Below are 15,691 nucleotides of genomic sequence, written 5' to 3'. Positions count from 1 at the left end.
ATAAACACATTTCTCTGAAAAAATAAAGCTTTATGTTAATAAGTATGGGTTTTACCCACAGGCTTTTTATATGTCCAATATTATAAATGCATTATAAATATTTTACATTGTCTAATTTCCATTTAGATGCATAAAGTGCGTATTTCATTTGTTTGGGGTTAACTGGTTTGTACTTAACTATTATTTTGCAAGGTGAAATCTGCCTGGTTTGAACAATCAGTTTGTTATTTTATATAATTAGTATCAGAAATTGGATTATCTAAGCATTCTAAGGAAATTCTTTGGAGTATTTTTGAGTAATATGGAATATAAACTTGGTTGTCACAATAAATATATAGATATATTTTTAGAATGCACAAAACCTGTGTACTACAGACAAAACAAAATATGAGTAAGAGAAATAAGCTTCAGATAAAGACATGATTGACTACAATCAAAATGTATACGTACATACATACACTCTGAGAGAAGTTTGTAAAAACAAAAGGGTACTTTCTCTATTGATTTTTCTCTGGTGTTTTGAATTATGTAGTGTAGTATGCACTGTAATAGTGTAGTATGCACTGTAATAGTGTAGTATGCACTGTAATAGTGTAGTACTTGTATGTAGTGCAGTATCCACTGTGATGGTGTAGTATATGTTGTATATAGCATAGTATGCACTGTAATAGTGTGGTATGCATGTAGTATGCACTGTAATAGTGTAGTATGCACTGTAATAGTGTAGTATGTAGTGTAGTATGCACTGTAATAGTGTAGTATTCAGTGTAGTATGCACTGTAATAGTGTAGTATGCACTGTAATAGTGTAGTATGCACTGTAATAGTGTAGTATTCAGTGTAGTATGCACTGTAATAGTGTAGTATGCACTGTAATAGTGTAGTACTTGTATGTAGTGCAGTATCCACTGTAATGGTGTAGTATGTGTTGTATATGTAAGGGATAATGCCCGACGAGGTGTCCATTAACAGAAATTAATGGACGACGCGGAGGCGTGAACCGTCCGACGCGAAGTGGAGGACGGTTGCTTCCGCGAAGTCCATTAATTTCTGTTAATGGACACCTCGAAGGGCATTATCCCACTTATACCATGGTCACTTACGAAAGAAAGAAATATTTAATCAATTAATAATACTTTAATGTGTTTTAGAGTAAAAATCGTGAGGGTTTTTATTTATTAAGTCGAGCGCACTATTTAATATCTCCCGTATACAGGCGTTGCCAAGCAACGTGGCCACAGCGACCCGACCGCAGCAGTTGATCAGTGAGTTTGAGCCAGCGCAATCATTTAGAACTGTCATCAGGCAAATTGACGGGACGCCTTTCCTAGGTGTACATTATCACTTTTTAACGGACACCCTGCAGCCAATCAGAATCGTGTATTCACCCAGACCATGGTATAAAACATAGTATGCACTGTAATAGTGTGGTATGCAGTGTAGTATGCACTGTAATAGTGTAGTATGCAGTGTAGTATGAACTGTAATAGTGTAGTATGTAGTGTAGTATACACTGTATTGCTGCAGTATGTGTTGTATGTAGTGTAGTATGCACTGTAATGCTGTAGTATGTGTTGTATGTAGTGTAGTATGCACTGTAATGGAGTGGTATGTGTTGTCTCTAGTGTAGGATTGAAGGAAATGCCCTTAAACTTAACGGAAAAGGTCAAGTTTAACATTCTCCGTTTTTTGTACGGAGTTTGTTGCTTGCCAAAAAAGTGCAAGAATTAATAATAGATGCACAACTCAGTAACAATCTGTATGTAAGAATAAAGCCCAATTTATACTTCTGCGTCGAACTCACGCCGTAGCTACGTCGTAGGCTGTGTGTAGCGCGCGTACCCTTCGGCGTACTCTGACGTGCACCTCTCCAAAAATGTAACAACGCGTCAACTCTACGCGGACGCAAGCGCTGTGACTGGTCTGCTAGGACCGCTCCCTCGGGTTTCAAATGCTCCCTCTGCAAGTGTAATTGCGCGTCAACGCGGACAACAACGCAGAAGTATAAATGAAAACCAACACGTTGCCTACAGCGTAGAGGCTCCGGCGTAGGTCCGACGCAGAAGTATAAATCAGCCTTAAGCAAACCTCATATTTGTTGCTTCAGTGTTATATATATATTCCTGGGTGGATGATTTCAGTGAAATAAAGAATCAACAACAGGCACCCTCCCACTTGACAGAACTCTCTATGGATGCCCACAGTAAAGCTTATTTGGCATCTATACACATATATACACATGCGTACATTCTGCTTTTCACATGGATCTTGTAGACACACACACACACATACACACACCTTCATGCTTATATCACAAATAATGTAAAAGGGACAGTAAAAGAAGTACAAACAGCTTTAAAACAAACATACACTTTCTGCGCTTTCTTGGATTGCCTGTAAATGTGACTTTGTTGCACTCAAGTGAAGACTTTCAGTATCCAGAAGAGCAGAAGAGAGGCGATCAGCAGCGCGGGAGAGTGAGGACCCCTGGTGGCGGAGCTGGGCATGTTCACGTCACCGGTCAGTTTGAGGCACGAGGCGGTCGAAGTGGCATTGCAGCACTCCAAGTAGCAGGTAGTAACGGAGGTTGAACAAACCGGCATCTTTCTGCAATCTTCACTGCAACCTGCTTGCCAGCTCTCTGTGCTGCCAGATGTTGTCTTTTTTAGCTAAAAAAAAATGAGACAATGATTATGTTTCGATTTAACATGAGCATTTAGCATCAGAGCAGATCCTTTAACTGAATATCACATGGTTTAAAGTCAACATGAAATGAAAATTTACCCTATTTACTGTCTTAAAGAAGACCTACTATGCCTTTTACAAAGTCTTGATGTTGTTTCTGGGCTCTACTAGAACAGGTTTTCATGACTGAGTGTTGATTATTTTCCTCATATTCTCCATTGTTGCGGCTCCTCTCTTCCCAGTCTGTCAGTAACGCTCTGTTCACTTCCTGTCTCTATGAAGCCCCTCCTTCTGAAAAACATTCTGTGCTCTGATTGGTCGGCTGGAGCAGTGTGTTGTGATTGGTCGAGAGTGTGTTGTGATTGATCGAGCGCTTCGAGCGTGTTTGGGAAATGTCCCGTCCCTTACCATAACCGCCAGTTTCAACACACTACTAACTAACTCAACCAGGCCCCGCCCCTTTATTCTGCGAATATTGTGATGTGTTCGTTCCCGGAAGAAAACTCAAGACTACAATGGAGGCATTTCAGGGAGTTCAATAACAGTGACACTGATATAGAGAATAACTGGAGCTTTACAGAGCTTTTTCATGCTCAAACAGAAACATTGCACACTACAGACCAGTGAACGTGGAGAAAAGCATAATAGGTGCTCTTTAAAACATGCTTAAGACCTTAATGACATTCACCACACAAGACCATTTCAGAATATGGTGGCAAAATTATCCTGGATGAGCCCCCACTTATTTTATCAGCCTCCTCATACGGACTGACTCTTAGAGGGGAAGACAATGTTGCACAGCTTTAAATGTTCAAGTTCTTTAATGTCAGGTGGATTCTGATTGGCTGAAAATGTTTTAATTGTTCAATAGCTGGAAAAACGATTCCAACGATGTTGTTACCGTATGTCATTGTTAGAGCTGTTGTGTGGGTTCCCTACACTGAAGAAATTATTCTTTGGACCAACCAACAGCCAACAGCCAAAGAAATTATAAATATTAGTTTAAATAAAATGAATGTTAGTCAAATGTTACGGAAATGTAAAATTTTGCCAATGCTACAAGCTCGCCAGTTCCCTCAACTCTCCGTTCACAATCACTGGACTTCTAATCATGCTCACCTGTCACCGTTTAACCATTATCCAGAACTATACGTAAGCACCACTTCCCCACACTCAGTTGTCTGGTCTCGTCTGTAACTAGGACTTACCTGAATGACTTACCAGTTGTTGCAGATTGGCCTCGAACCAAGGGTATCCGCAGTTCCACATATTGGCCGCTGTGAGTAAATGGAACAAATTTCTCCTCATAACTGCTTATCACCAGGGATTAAAACCATCTTTGCAGCTCTAGCTCGCTGTGTATGATGACTCCATGGGATTAGAAAACCTTGTTCAATGCTCCATTCGGGGGTCATTATATATCAGCACTGCAATCCCGCTGCCACGCCACACAAACTGCCCTACAGGACCAGTAGACAAACTTGTTTCATCTTTCACCATATTGCCTATCACCAGAGCCTGAAGTTAACTTTTTTGACCATCAGCCACTGTGGCAGGTGGATTTAAAAATCCACCCGCCACAGTGACTTTTTACCAGCCAGTTTTTTTTTTTTTTTGGCCTCATAAAAGGTGAAAAAAAAGAGGAATAGCACAAACATTTGTTCTTTAACTTGTAAGAATACACATTTAAGTGCTGTCAAGTTATTAACGAGATCCATACAAGTAATAATAACTCTTAGAATACAGATATAGACCTAGTGCAGCTCGTATGTAAACAAATTACACGCGGCTGTGTTGATGGCTGGGCAGCTGTTAGTTACAGCGTTCAGGAACCGTTAAGCAGAACTAAATTAATATTGTTATTAGGCCTACTGGTAAAGTTACCGGGTAGGCTACCGGACATTTTCTCACCGGTTCCCAACTCCCAACATCTGTGCAACTGTCATTGTACTGTAGCCTATGTCAGCGTTGCATTATCTCATCTCATCTCACCAACAGTTTAATACTTAACTCACACATTCAAACGTAGTCAGAGAAGGGCCTCATCTTGCTCTCCGATCACATATACGTTCCGAAACACTCAAACTGCGCTGCTTTCACAGATGCTTTCTTTACTCTAGTAATGTGCCGCCCACATTTTTAGCTAAAATCCAACGAAATGGCTGACTTCGTTTAAATGTCAAAGAACAACAGTCGCAAAAAAAAAAAACCTTCGCAAAGACCCGTCCCCTTTAGTTACTGTTGCTATGTCCGACAAGCTACACCGTGCTCACACCAAACCATGATCTCACGCAATGAAAAACACATCGCGCAGCAGAGACACTGACAACATGCTGGTAGACAAGACAGTCCAGGTTACTTTTGATATTAAACAAAGTCTCAACGTTAAAATTTGGTCATTTTTAAAGAAATTTAGACAATACCGTTTTGTGGCTCTGTAATGTGTCTTGACAGATCGCTGTGGTGCCTCAGTTAAAGCTGCTCGTGAACCGATCATCTCTTCCTTCTAGTTAATTTATAGCATCAAATAAACATGAATGAACATATTAAGAAGGAATGTAGTTTTAACTGCGGAAAGATGTCAGTAGGCTTACTCAGTACACTCCGTTTTTTCAAGTTCAAATCCTCCAACGTTGAACTCTCCTGACTGCTTTGTCGGACAAAAAAATTTTTCCGCGGATTATGATTGGCCAGATCGCCTGTCAATCAAACTCCCCGCGAAGGGTCGATTCTCATTGGCTGCCTGCCAATGTGGCAGGTAGATTGACAGTGTTACCCGCCAATTGCAGAATTCACCCGCATTTGGCGTGTGGTCGGGTGTTAATTTCAGGCCCTGCCTATCACACCATTACAGTGCATATCCCTAAATCACTTGTGTCTATACTGTAGATCTGGAAGCCACCTCCTACATGAATGTAACTTTGCGACCTCATTGTCCTGCAGTGAGTGTTATCCAATCGCTACCAATTATCACTGCCCCACTTAATTCCACTCTAACAGTGACCAGTGCTCACCTTTTCATCACAGTCAAGGACCATGTTGACTCCATGACTTCATCTCTGTCAACTCAACATCCAGAAATCCCCTGCCCCTTGGTCGAGGCATCATCACTCACCATACCCCTACCCTCACTCTCCACATTGGATGTAGAGGAGATCTCGCTGCTGGTTCTGGAGGGCTCAACTGGGACGCACTTGGCTTAAGATTAACTCTCCTCAAATATCTTGGACCACCGGTGAGGTTCTGGCCTCAAATAAGAAATGCTTCTTTGATGGTCTTCAACTTCCCAAGAGGTCCCTAAAACCTTTGTGGGTGCACAAACCGTACCTCTCAATGCCATCACGGTGGAGAGCCCTTGAAGAGATAGTAAGATGGCCATTCCAGCCGGGTACCAGACATTCTAAACATGATGCTAAACTACCACCTCACCGATCATGTGACTGATCTTCAATCGACAGCCGAGTGCACCTTTGCCCAAAGGTAGAATCTATCCGCTTTCCATCCCGGGACAGAAGCCATGGAGGAGTATGTAGAAGAGGCTCTTTGCCAGGGCTACATCTGCCCTTCTACCTCCTCTGCCACTTCCAGAGGCTTGCGGCTATGTATTGATTATTGAGTACTCAACCAACACACCATCAAGTACCTATACTCTCTTTCCCTGGTTCCTGCAACCCTCAAGAATCTTAGAGGGACCAAGATCTTCACCAAGCTGGACCTGCGTAGTGCATACAACCTCATCCGGATAATAAAACCCACTGGGCACTACGAGTAATTCCGTACCGGTTAATGCCGTACTGGCTAGTCAGCTCACCCTCTGTATTCCAGGGATTTATGAATGAAGATCTACATCAATGACAACTCCCGGAATGAGACTGACCATCATCTCCACGTTACGCAGGTCCTCCAAAAGCTTCGGGAAAACATACCTCAAACTTGAGAAGTGTGAATTTCATCGACCCTCTATTCAGTTCCTCGGATACGTCATTAATGCAGTCGGAGTGCAGATGGACCAGGGGAGGTTAGAAACTGTCCTATTCCCTCCACAGTAAAAGAACTACAACGCTTCATCGAATTCGCCAACTTCTACAGAAGCTTCATCTCCAACTTCAGCAAAATTGCCTCTCCATTAACCTCCCAAACCTCTGTTCTGGACAGCAGCAGCCACAACCACCTTCCAATGGCTGAAGGCAGCATTCACCACCACACTTACGCTCGTCCACCCTGACACAGAGCATTTGATTGTGGTTGGATGAGAATTATAAACATATACCATTGTGACACCCTATTGGATTGTACGCGATCCATCGTGTACATCATCTGCTTCTAAAGTTTGACTTTTTTTGAATTTGGTTTTGAATTTGATTGTGCGGGTTTGGGCGGGTGGACAAAATTTGGGCTGGTTTGGGGTCAGTTCGGCGGTTTTCAAACATCTACATTTTAAAGTCTAATTGATTTAAAAACTAAACTAAAGTGTGCATGTAGTCCATAAAATCAGTCATCATGACATTACTGTACACACACGCCCATGCAGAGTCAGCTGGTGTTGGTGTTGACGTCACCGATGAGCACGCACTTTTAGCCAATCAGCGATCAGCAGGCAGATGCGATTTAGCGCGATAAGTTGTAGCTGTATGTTCAAGTGATCACTAATTCCAAAGTGACATAACCTACTATACAGTAAGTTGTATCTACAGTAAAGAGTGAGATAGTGAGCAACTCTAAAAAAGTACACATTCCCACCACATGACTCGATTTACGATGACTCGATGGTGAATATAACTTTGAGAGGAGAGCACAGTTGAATGACTTGAATTGAAATCGAATATGGACGACTCCTGTCCATGGTCATGTGCACACTGGCCTAACCTTACCATACATCTGCAACTTTTACACCGTCCAGGCTGCATGCACTCTACTTGTCCCTGACAGCTGCTGAAAAAGGTTTGAATCAACAATGAATCAGTTTTGACTGCTAAATTCTGTGTTATGTTCTGCAGTGTGTACTTCCGAGGGTTAAAGTCATCGGTTCATTTCTTGATTGCCGTTTTGACAGGGTCCAACTGGACATTTTAGTCAGATTTGCCAATTCTCCTTAATTATTGCCCTGTTTTGATCTGTTTTCCTGGAAAATTAATTTATTTTTTATTTTATTTTATCATCGTTATTAATTTTATCATTTTAAGGAGATAAAAATGGTGCTTATCAACCTTGAGTGACATGGTAATAAAATTATATCTCATTATTTTGGCAGTAACATTTTGGGCGTTTTTTGGGTGGGTTTTGGTGAGCTTTTGGGCTGGAAATCACCGTCCCAATCTGGCAACACTGTGCACCATTACAATACTTATAGGCAACTAGTCTTCATATCTTCTGCTCCATGAAACACATGTTAATGCTCGGTAGTACACATATATGGTTCTTTAATGTATTTGCATTGTACTAAAATGCATTCACTTTCAATGGGCATATATGCGGCTGAAACAGTAACCTAGTGCATCCCAAATTTTTCAACATTAACATTTTAATATAACATTATCGTCATTATGGTCTTTAGAAAAATGTTTGTTTTTTTAGGAGATGGGGTAGTGCACTATCGGCCCCTGTGGCGCGACCTAAGCTTTTGTCCTTAATGGCATTTTTTTCCTTACATTAATTTTATACTTTAAGTAGTTTTGAAACCAGTACTTTTACACTTTTACTTGAGTAAAAAGCTTGAGTTGATACTTCAGCTTCTACAGAAGTCTTTTTAAACCCTAGTATCTATACTTCTACCTGAGTAATGAATGTGAATACTTTTGACACCTCTGATTACCGCAACCTGGAGTATCTACTTGCGCAACTTCTGAATCCTCACCAGGTTTGGCCATTATTCTTTACCAGATTGAACTTTACAGTATTCTACCGACCTGGATCAAAGATTGTGAAGGCAGATGCGCTCTCTCGTTTGCCATCTCCAGACTCTCTGACGGTCCCTCCTGAGAACATCCTTCCTCCACCCATAATCATCATCAGCCCTATCCAATGGTCCCTTGAGGAACAAATCGCCAAGGCCACTCAGTCTGAGCTTGCTCCGCTGTGAGTTCCTGAGAGAAAGCTCTATGTGTCATCCTCCCTCCGCATTTCCCTCATGGACTCAGGTCACTCCCCCTCGGGCTTTGGTAACTCAGGCATTCAGCAAACCTTTTCACTCCTCCGCAATCGCTTCTGGTGGCCAATTATGTCTCAGGAAGTTCGTTGGTTGGTACAAGGATGTCCCATTTGTGCCATCTCTAAATCTCCCAGATACCTGCTGGAGGGAAAGCTTCTAAACCTGGGAGTAGATTTCATCACTATCAGTCCGGGTCCTTCACATGCATTCTAATGGTAGTAGATCTATTTGCTAAGGCCTGCAACCTTCGAGGCACTTTTCCACCAAGTCTTTAGAAACTACGGCCTTACCTGAAGATATAATTTACGATCGATGTCCCCAGTTTATCTCAAGATTGTGGAAGTCATTCTTCAAGTTGTGTCAGTGAGTTTAAGATGACTCCTGGTCAGGTGAGCCATTGGAGGTTCCAGCTGTTGACCACTGGTTTAAGGAGTCTGGGACTCAGCTCATGTCCATCTGCAATGGGCAGTCCGACATCATAAGAACCAGGCCGACACCAGAAGATCCAAGACACCTGCATACCAACCTGAGCAAAACGTCTGGCTTTCCACCAGGGACCTCCGCCTTAGGCTGCCTTGTTACGTTCCTGTTTGCTCTTTCCTGTGGCGATCTTCAATAGTTGAAGACTATTTTATTTTATATTTTCATCTTTTAATATAATTTCATTATTTAATATTATGCATATGTATTGTTATTCTTTATTAATATTCATAATCAGTTGCATTATCTTATGGAGTTTTAAATGCATGTGTTTGTATGTATACTATAGACAGGATCACATGTCAGACAGGGAGGGGAGCTGGGAGAATGTAACATGTTCAACATTCAAAAATGACACTTAAATAGCAATAAAAAATTAAAAAACATTAAAAAGCATATCAAGAAATTACTAAATTTGTATAAAATTTCAATAAAAACTAATTCAAAATATTAATAATAATAATAAAAAAGTTTATACCTTAAAATTTAAATCAATATTAATAAAAAATGTTATTTTCCCATATGACAAAAACATTATTATTACAAGAAAAAAGATTATTATTCATGAAGACCATATAATGAGTCAAAATATTTTCCAAAATGATACTTAATATAGGTCAAAATAATATTTTTTTTTACAATTTAATTTCACCATAAACAAAAATTCTATTAGCTATAATATGAAAGTAGAATTTTCACTTAATCTAAAACTAAAAAAAATGTATAATCAATTTTCTGTGGAGTGTTATTTCCTTTTAGACAAACTAAACAAAACAGTTTTAAACCATGATTTTCGAATACACCAATATATGTGCATGACATTTTTGTCAGTTTATTGTCAATTATTATTAAAACTTTATAGTTATACTTATCATCCATTAGCTCTAATAGACAGGAGGGTGGGGATTTAATCTAATCTAATAAAAAGAAAAATATGATTAAGGTGTCTAAACCCAACTAAGAAATTTATTAAACATTAAATTATGAAATAAATATGAAGATAGGTTTTTTAGTTTTTTTACCATGCAGTAATCCTGACCAACGGGACACAGCATGCTGGTACTGATGGGTTTGTAACACGCTGGCCCATCACACTTGATATTATGACACTTCTTGCCCTTTTGGAAATAAAGAAATCAAGCAAAAGTCAGAAACTGGCACAAAATGTTTATTTGTGCCCTACAGTGACAAATGGCTATGTGTGTTCTTACATTGTTTGCTTGGGTGGTTGGACCCGTGGCCTTTGTGGTTGTTGTAGTGGTAGTGGATGTTGTTGCAGCTACTGAAGACATGTAATAAAACAGTCAATATTCAAATGCGACTACATATCTGAGATAATAAGACAGAGCTTGAGGTTACCTGTCGTACTGAGTGAACTGGTCAAGGCAAGCAGAGTGTCGTTGAGGCAACTGGTTGTGTTGCAACATTTCCAAGAGCAATTACCGAGAGTCGAGTTCCCGCAGGACATACCACATGAGGCACTGCACCTGACAGAGTAACTTGTGTTCTGTGTCATTATCTGAAGCACAACAGAGCAAGGTGTAACTCTTTAAATCATTACAAGTTCATGAGCACATGATTCGCATTACTTAATTTCCACTGGAGGTTCCCATCTGCACGGTGGACTGACCTCACAGAAATTATAGCTGGGTGGGCAGGGTTTCATCGTGGCATTCATGAACTGGACGTAACAATCCGTAGTGCAATCAAATACTGGACAGGACATCTTTATGGGAGGAACAAAGTTTCAATTCAAGATTTACATTTTAAGCATTTAAGCTGCCATTGAGGTGGGATACGGGTAAGGTCAGGACTGGTTAGGTGCTATATGGGTAGGTTTAAGGGTGGGTAAAGGGGAAAGGGATGGTCACAACAGTGTAATTGTAGATGTAATTACAGGCAGGTATTTAAAAAAAAAATAAGTACAATATTAAAACTTGTTTCACAATAATTGCACTGTATCAAGTGATGACTTCAAATGTTAATAGTTAAATATGCTTAAAGTGCCCCTATTATGTTTTTTTGGGATATTCCCTTTCATGTAGTCGTGTGTAATAGAGCAGCTGTTTGTGAATGTAAAAGGTCTGCAAAGTTTCAAAGATGGAGTTTTTGTCTCCCAAAAGAAAGAAGTGATTCTGAACTAAAACGAGTCGTCAGTAATTCCAGTCCCACTTCTGCTGAACCCACGCAAGTTTGTAACTAATTTGCATAATTCCAGTATATAGTCTTGATTGGCTGAACAGCATCTCTTAGCCCCGCCCTCAAACACTGTAGCTGTATCTGAGACTTTATGAGAAAATTAAAGTGTTTTTTGACCTTGGATGCATGTAATGCTGTTGCAGGAGACTCAAAACACAAAATTAGGAGCCTTTAAAATAGCATAATATGGGCACTTTAATATAAAGTGTAACTTAAGCATTCTATGTCCAGCACTCACCTTAGAGTAATTTCCTGTTACTGATGATGAATTATCTGAAAATATTAACAAATAAACAAGTTAAACGTTGTAACCATACACGAAAGACAACGTGAGTATGACAGAAAGAAAGAATACCTGTGTTCATATTAGTACTGCCCATTGTGGAAACAGTTTTATCGGCAGAAGAAGTGCTCTGTGTGTTAATGTTTGTAGAGCCTGATGTGGCCTTAGTTGACATCTGGTCTGTTGAAGTGGAGGAGCTCGAGCTCTCGGGATGCACTGAATGAGTTACAGATCCTGAAGTTGCACCTGCTGTCGGTTCGGTAATGAAAGACTTGTGTACGGTTGTGTCAGAGTCATGTACGGTTGTGTCAGAGTCATGTACGGTTGTGTCAGAGTCATGTACGGTTGTGTCAGAGTCATGTTCAGTTGTGGTTGTGACAGATTCGGTAGTCTGTGGCCACACTTTAGAGAGCAGACTCATTTGCAATAATAGAAAAAACAAGAAGCCTGTTGGACAAACAGATGAAGTACAGAACTTTAGAGCATTTACAGGATTTGCATGTGATTAAATGTAACTTGTCCAGCCGAGAAATGCATGGAAAAACATGCACACTAGAAGCACGAGCAGAACGAATTTCTAATGAAATTATTAAAGCGTTTTTTTTTTTTTTTTGTACGGTTGTTTTTTTGTACGATTTACACAGTTCCATTGGCATGTTAAATGAAACCATTTATTACCACAAATCAAATCACATAAAATATCTATTTACATACAATAAGATGATGAAATGCTATAACAACAAACCTGTTTTTGAAGACCTCACATTCTTGCTTTTCTCGATTTCTCCCAACGCCATCTGAAAGCATGAAAAGATGTTTGTCATTTAGTTATGATGCAAAACAGTAAGAACATTGTTATGTTTATGGATGTTGGTGTTTTTTGAAGATTAAATCAAATTCATTTGACATGTTTAATGAGTCCAGCAACCAACGAATAGCATGGCGAGTATCAGTACTAGAAAATTCCCTTTGCCAGTAAATAAATCACTGACGGTGGTTTGCATCCATGACGTTGGAGATATAGATTTCACCGAGAGCTATGCAAACTTGGCCTGTGATGATTGTCGGTGCGGAACATGCTTAACCTCCCATGACCTCGGCACATGATGTTCTGCTTTGATCTGCAATGGACCATGTCAATCTCTTCTTATACAGTCAAACCAAAAATGATTCAGACACCAGAAATATTTTTTTATATTTTTTACTATAGATCATTTCTGTAAGTGAGGAGAGCAAAATAAAGTAAACTGTGACATATTATACCCAACTATTCTTCATCCATTGACTACCAGTAAAATGTATTAAAATTTGGGACCAGAAATGATTCAGACACTTTGAGCTGATCATGTTTTGCTGAAGTGTTTGTTCTTTAATTGCTAATACTCTTTTTTACACACAGACTGAACACAATGAAGCATTGCTTAGTGATTGGTTGAGCTAAACTGGTATTATCTAATTGTGTAGTTAAATTTAACAGCTGACAGATATTCAATGGATGGACAAAACCAGTGAAATATCAACTGATTTGATAACTCTGAGTTCTTGTCATGTTTTATTACCATTTTCTAAACTATAGCGAATAAGCTGTGATCATGTGAGAAATGTTGAAGGTGTCTGAATACATTTTGGTTTGACTGTAGATGTCATTTGATTAGCCGAAACAGAGGCGCACTGATTCAGTTTCCACAGGCGCACATACAGCATTTGAATCTGAAACAGATAGCATCTCGTGTGTGGTATCTTTTCAATGTTACATCACAGGAATCGCAATCCAGGGTTCAGTGTCTCTGCCAAACACACGGGTTCACAGTTACAGATGTTCCCTTGCATCGAGGCCGCTTGCCCTCACACAATTAACAACTTGTTTGTTCTGGGCGAATCCCCCGGGTGTAAGTGCAAAGCACGGCTTGTTACTCCGTTCCCCGTGAGACAGTGAACAACCCCTTCAGGAAACTATCCTGGAAACCATGTCTTGTGTGAAAACATTGGTTCCACCAAATTATGACTTTCTCTTTCCTATCCCACAGTAGCATGTTTTGGATGATTTTGAACATCTGTCTGCATTTCTCCTCTTCTTTCTCCTCATCTAGTTGTCTATTAAACCCGGCATTGTATATTTCCAATATTGTGGGCTCTTTGACAAATTGCTTTTGTTGCTGTTTTGTAAGTTGCTTTGGATAAAAGTGGATTTAAAGTGACGTAGTTACACGTTACTACATGTACTGACTACAGTAATAACAGTAAATGATGCATAATTACAAGCAACTAACCCTAGACTAAATCTTAACCTTATCTCTATAGTAAGTACATGTAGTTAATTAATATTACTTAGTACTTATGTAAGTATAATGTAACTACGTCACCTTACAGTAAAGTGTAACCAGTGTCAGCAAAATGCATAATAAAAAATTCAGATGCACTGAAAAACTGAAAAAAATTTGCTGTAGGATTCGGCAAGTAACGCACTGAATTAAAGGTGAGATTATGGAATAAAACATACTCCAATAATCTTTTATTTACTGCAAAAATTTTTTTTTTTTTTTTTTTACAGTGTGGCTGAACTATATATATATATATATATATATATATATATTATCCTGTACTTCCCAATGATGACACTTCATACACAATGGTAATTCAAAGTGCTTTACATAGAAGAAATTAAAATAATCAAAATAAATAAAATAAAAAAAAAGGCAAGAAATCTCAGCCTACATTCACAGCAGCACTTTATTTATCCTCTTCTCCATGTACATACTACGTACTTATTATAGTAATTACAATAACTGGGTAATAGGCACTAGCCCTGAACCTAAAGTAAACTTAAAATAAAGTGCAACCTAGTTCTCAACTTAATCCACACATGTAATTTTAATCATCCGTCACACGTTGGGTCTTGATGAATTCTAGATTCATGAAAACACCTGTTTGAAAACATGGCAACCTTCAATACGCAACAGCATCTCCAGCCAGAGCAGATCCAACTAAACCTACAGCTGCATCCAAAACTATATTTACACTTCAGCAATATCTAAATACGTATATTGGGAAATAATGCTTACCTTCACTGTACAGTGGGAAAGCACGAATTAGACTGGAGTTGTTAACAGCTGTGGATAAAGTTAAGTGTGCCAATATGATCCTCTGCCCCTTCCTCTCTCTCTCTCTCTCTCTCTCTGTTGCTATGTGCTCCTCCAGCCCGATGACATCAGAGGGAAGGTTTCCTAATTAGTGGAAACTGATGGGATTGGTCTGATGACCGTGTGCTTACTAGGATGATGGGGTGTGTCATTACTGAAATGATGCATTCAACTTTATATAAAATTATTCGTTATGCACAGCTTTGAATTCAACATCTCGACTGGCAGTTTAACTTCTGTAAACGCACTGTGTCAGATTAATTGTATAGCCTTTTGATAATATTAACGATATTAATTTAACTTATCTAAATAGTAGTTCATATAATACATGAATAGTCAAAAGTTATAATTGTTTCACAGGATCTTAACATATATGTCTACATAAGAATTCCTTTACAAAACTGACATTTGATTTTAAAGTGTTAAGAATCGAAATGCAAAAACAGTTCAAATGAAATTTGATTTGAACAGTCAAACACAAAAAAAATGAAATCAGCTTTTAACACAACTCAGGTTCACTGAAGTTAATAAGAATAAATTGTATCACTTTAAAAAAAACCTGTATATAGTAGTTCTTAGTTCTCTGGGAGGTATAAAAAAATTAGTAGTTACTGATAAGCTAATAGTGAACTACCTCATTCAACTGAGCGCTATTACTTACTAATTTGTTAATCAGAGTTTCTTGTTAGTTAATAGTTACTAGAGTGTTAATAGTGGATTACTCATTTGTTCCTGTGTAATTATTCATTAATGATGG

General features: G+C 39.1%; 1 protein-coding gene and 1 long non-coding RNA gene across 2 annotated transcripts; both read right to left on the bottom strand.

Annotated features, from left to right (window-relative positions):
- Positions 1-2,100: 2,100 nt before the first annotated feature.
- LOC307172588 (uncharacterized protein) lies at positions 2,101-12,096 on the bottom strand. Its single transcript, XM_079895102.1, has 7 exons — positions 11,867-12,096; positions 11,750-11,784; positions 10,943-11,038; positions 10,672-10,831; positions 10,524-10,591; positions 10,335-10,430; positions 2,101-2,668 (listed from the first exon to the last, which is right to left on the bottom strand). Exons 1-7 carry the CDS (start codon positions 11,967-11,969, stop codon positions 2,417-2,419), a joined length of 810 nt encoding a protein of 269 aa, XP_079751228.1. The 5' UTR covers positions 11,970-12,096; the 3' UTR covers positions 2,101-2,416.
- Positions 12,097-12,118: 22 nt separating this feature from the next.
- On the bottom strand, positions 12,119-14,987 carry LOC307172599. The gene is made up of 3 exons (XR_013823733.1): positions 14,857-14,987; positions 12,540-12,591; positions 12,119-12,241 (listed from the first exon to the last, which is right to left on the bottom strand). It is a non-coding gene; the product is annotated as an uncharacterized lncRNA (long non-coding RNA).
- Positions 14,988-15,691: the final 704 nt, after the last annotated feature.

Source organism: Squalius cephalus (assembly GCF_949319135.1).
Source record: "Squalius cephalus genome assembly, chromosome: 15".
Classification (NCBI taxonomy): Eukaryota; Metazoa; Chordata; class Actinopteri; order Cypriniformes; family Leuciscidae; genus Squalius; species Squalius cephalus.
Note: the sequence above shows the minus strand (reverse complement) of the source record. Positions and strands in the feature narration are given on the sequence as shown.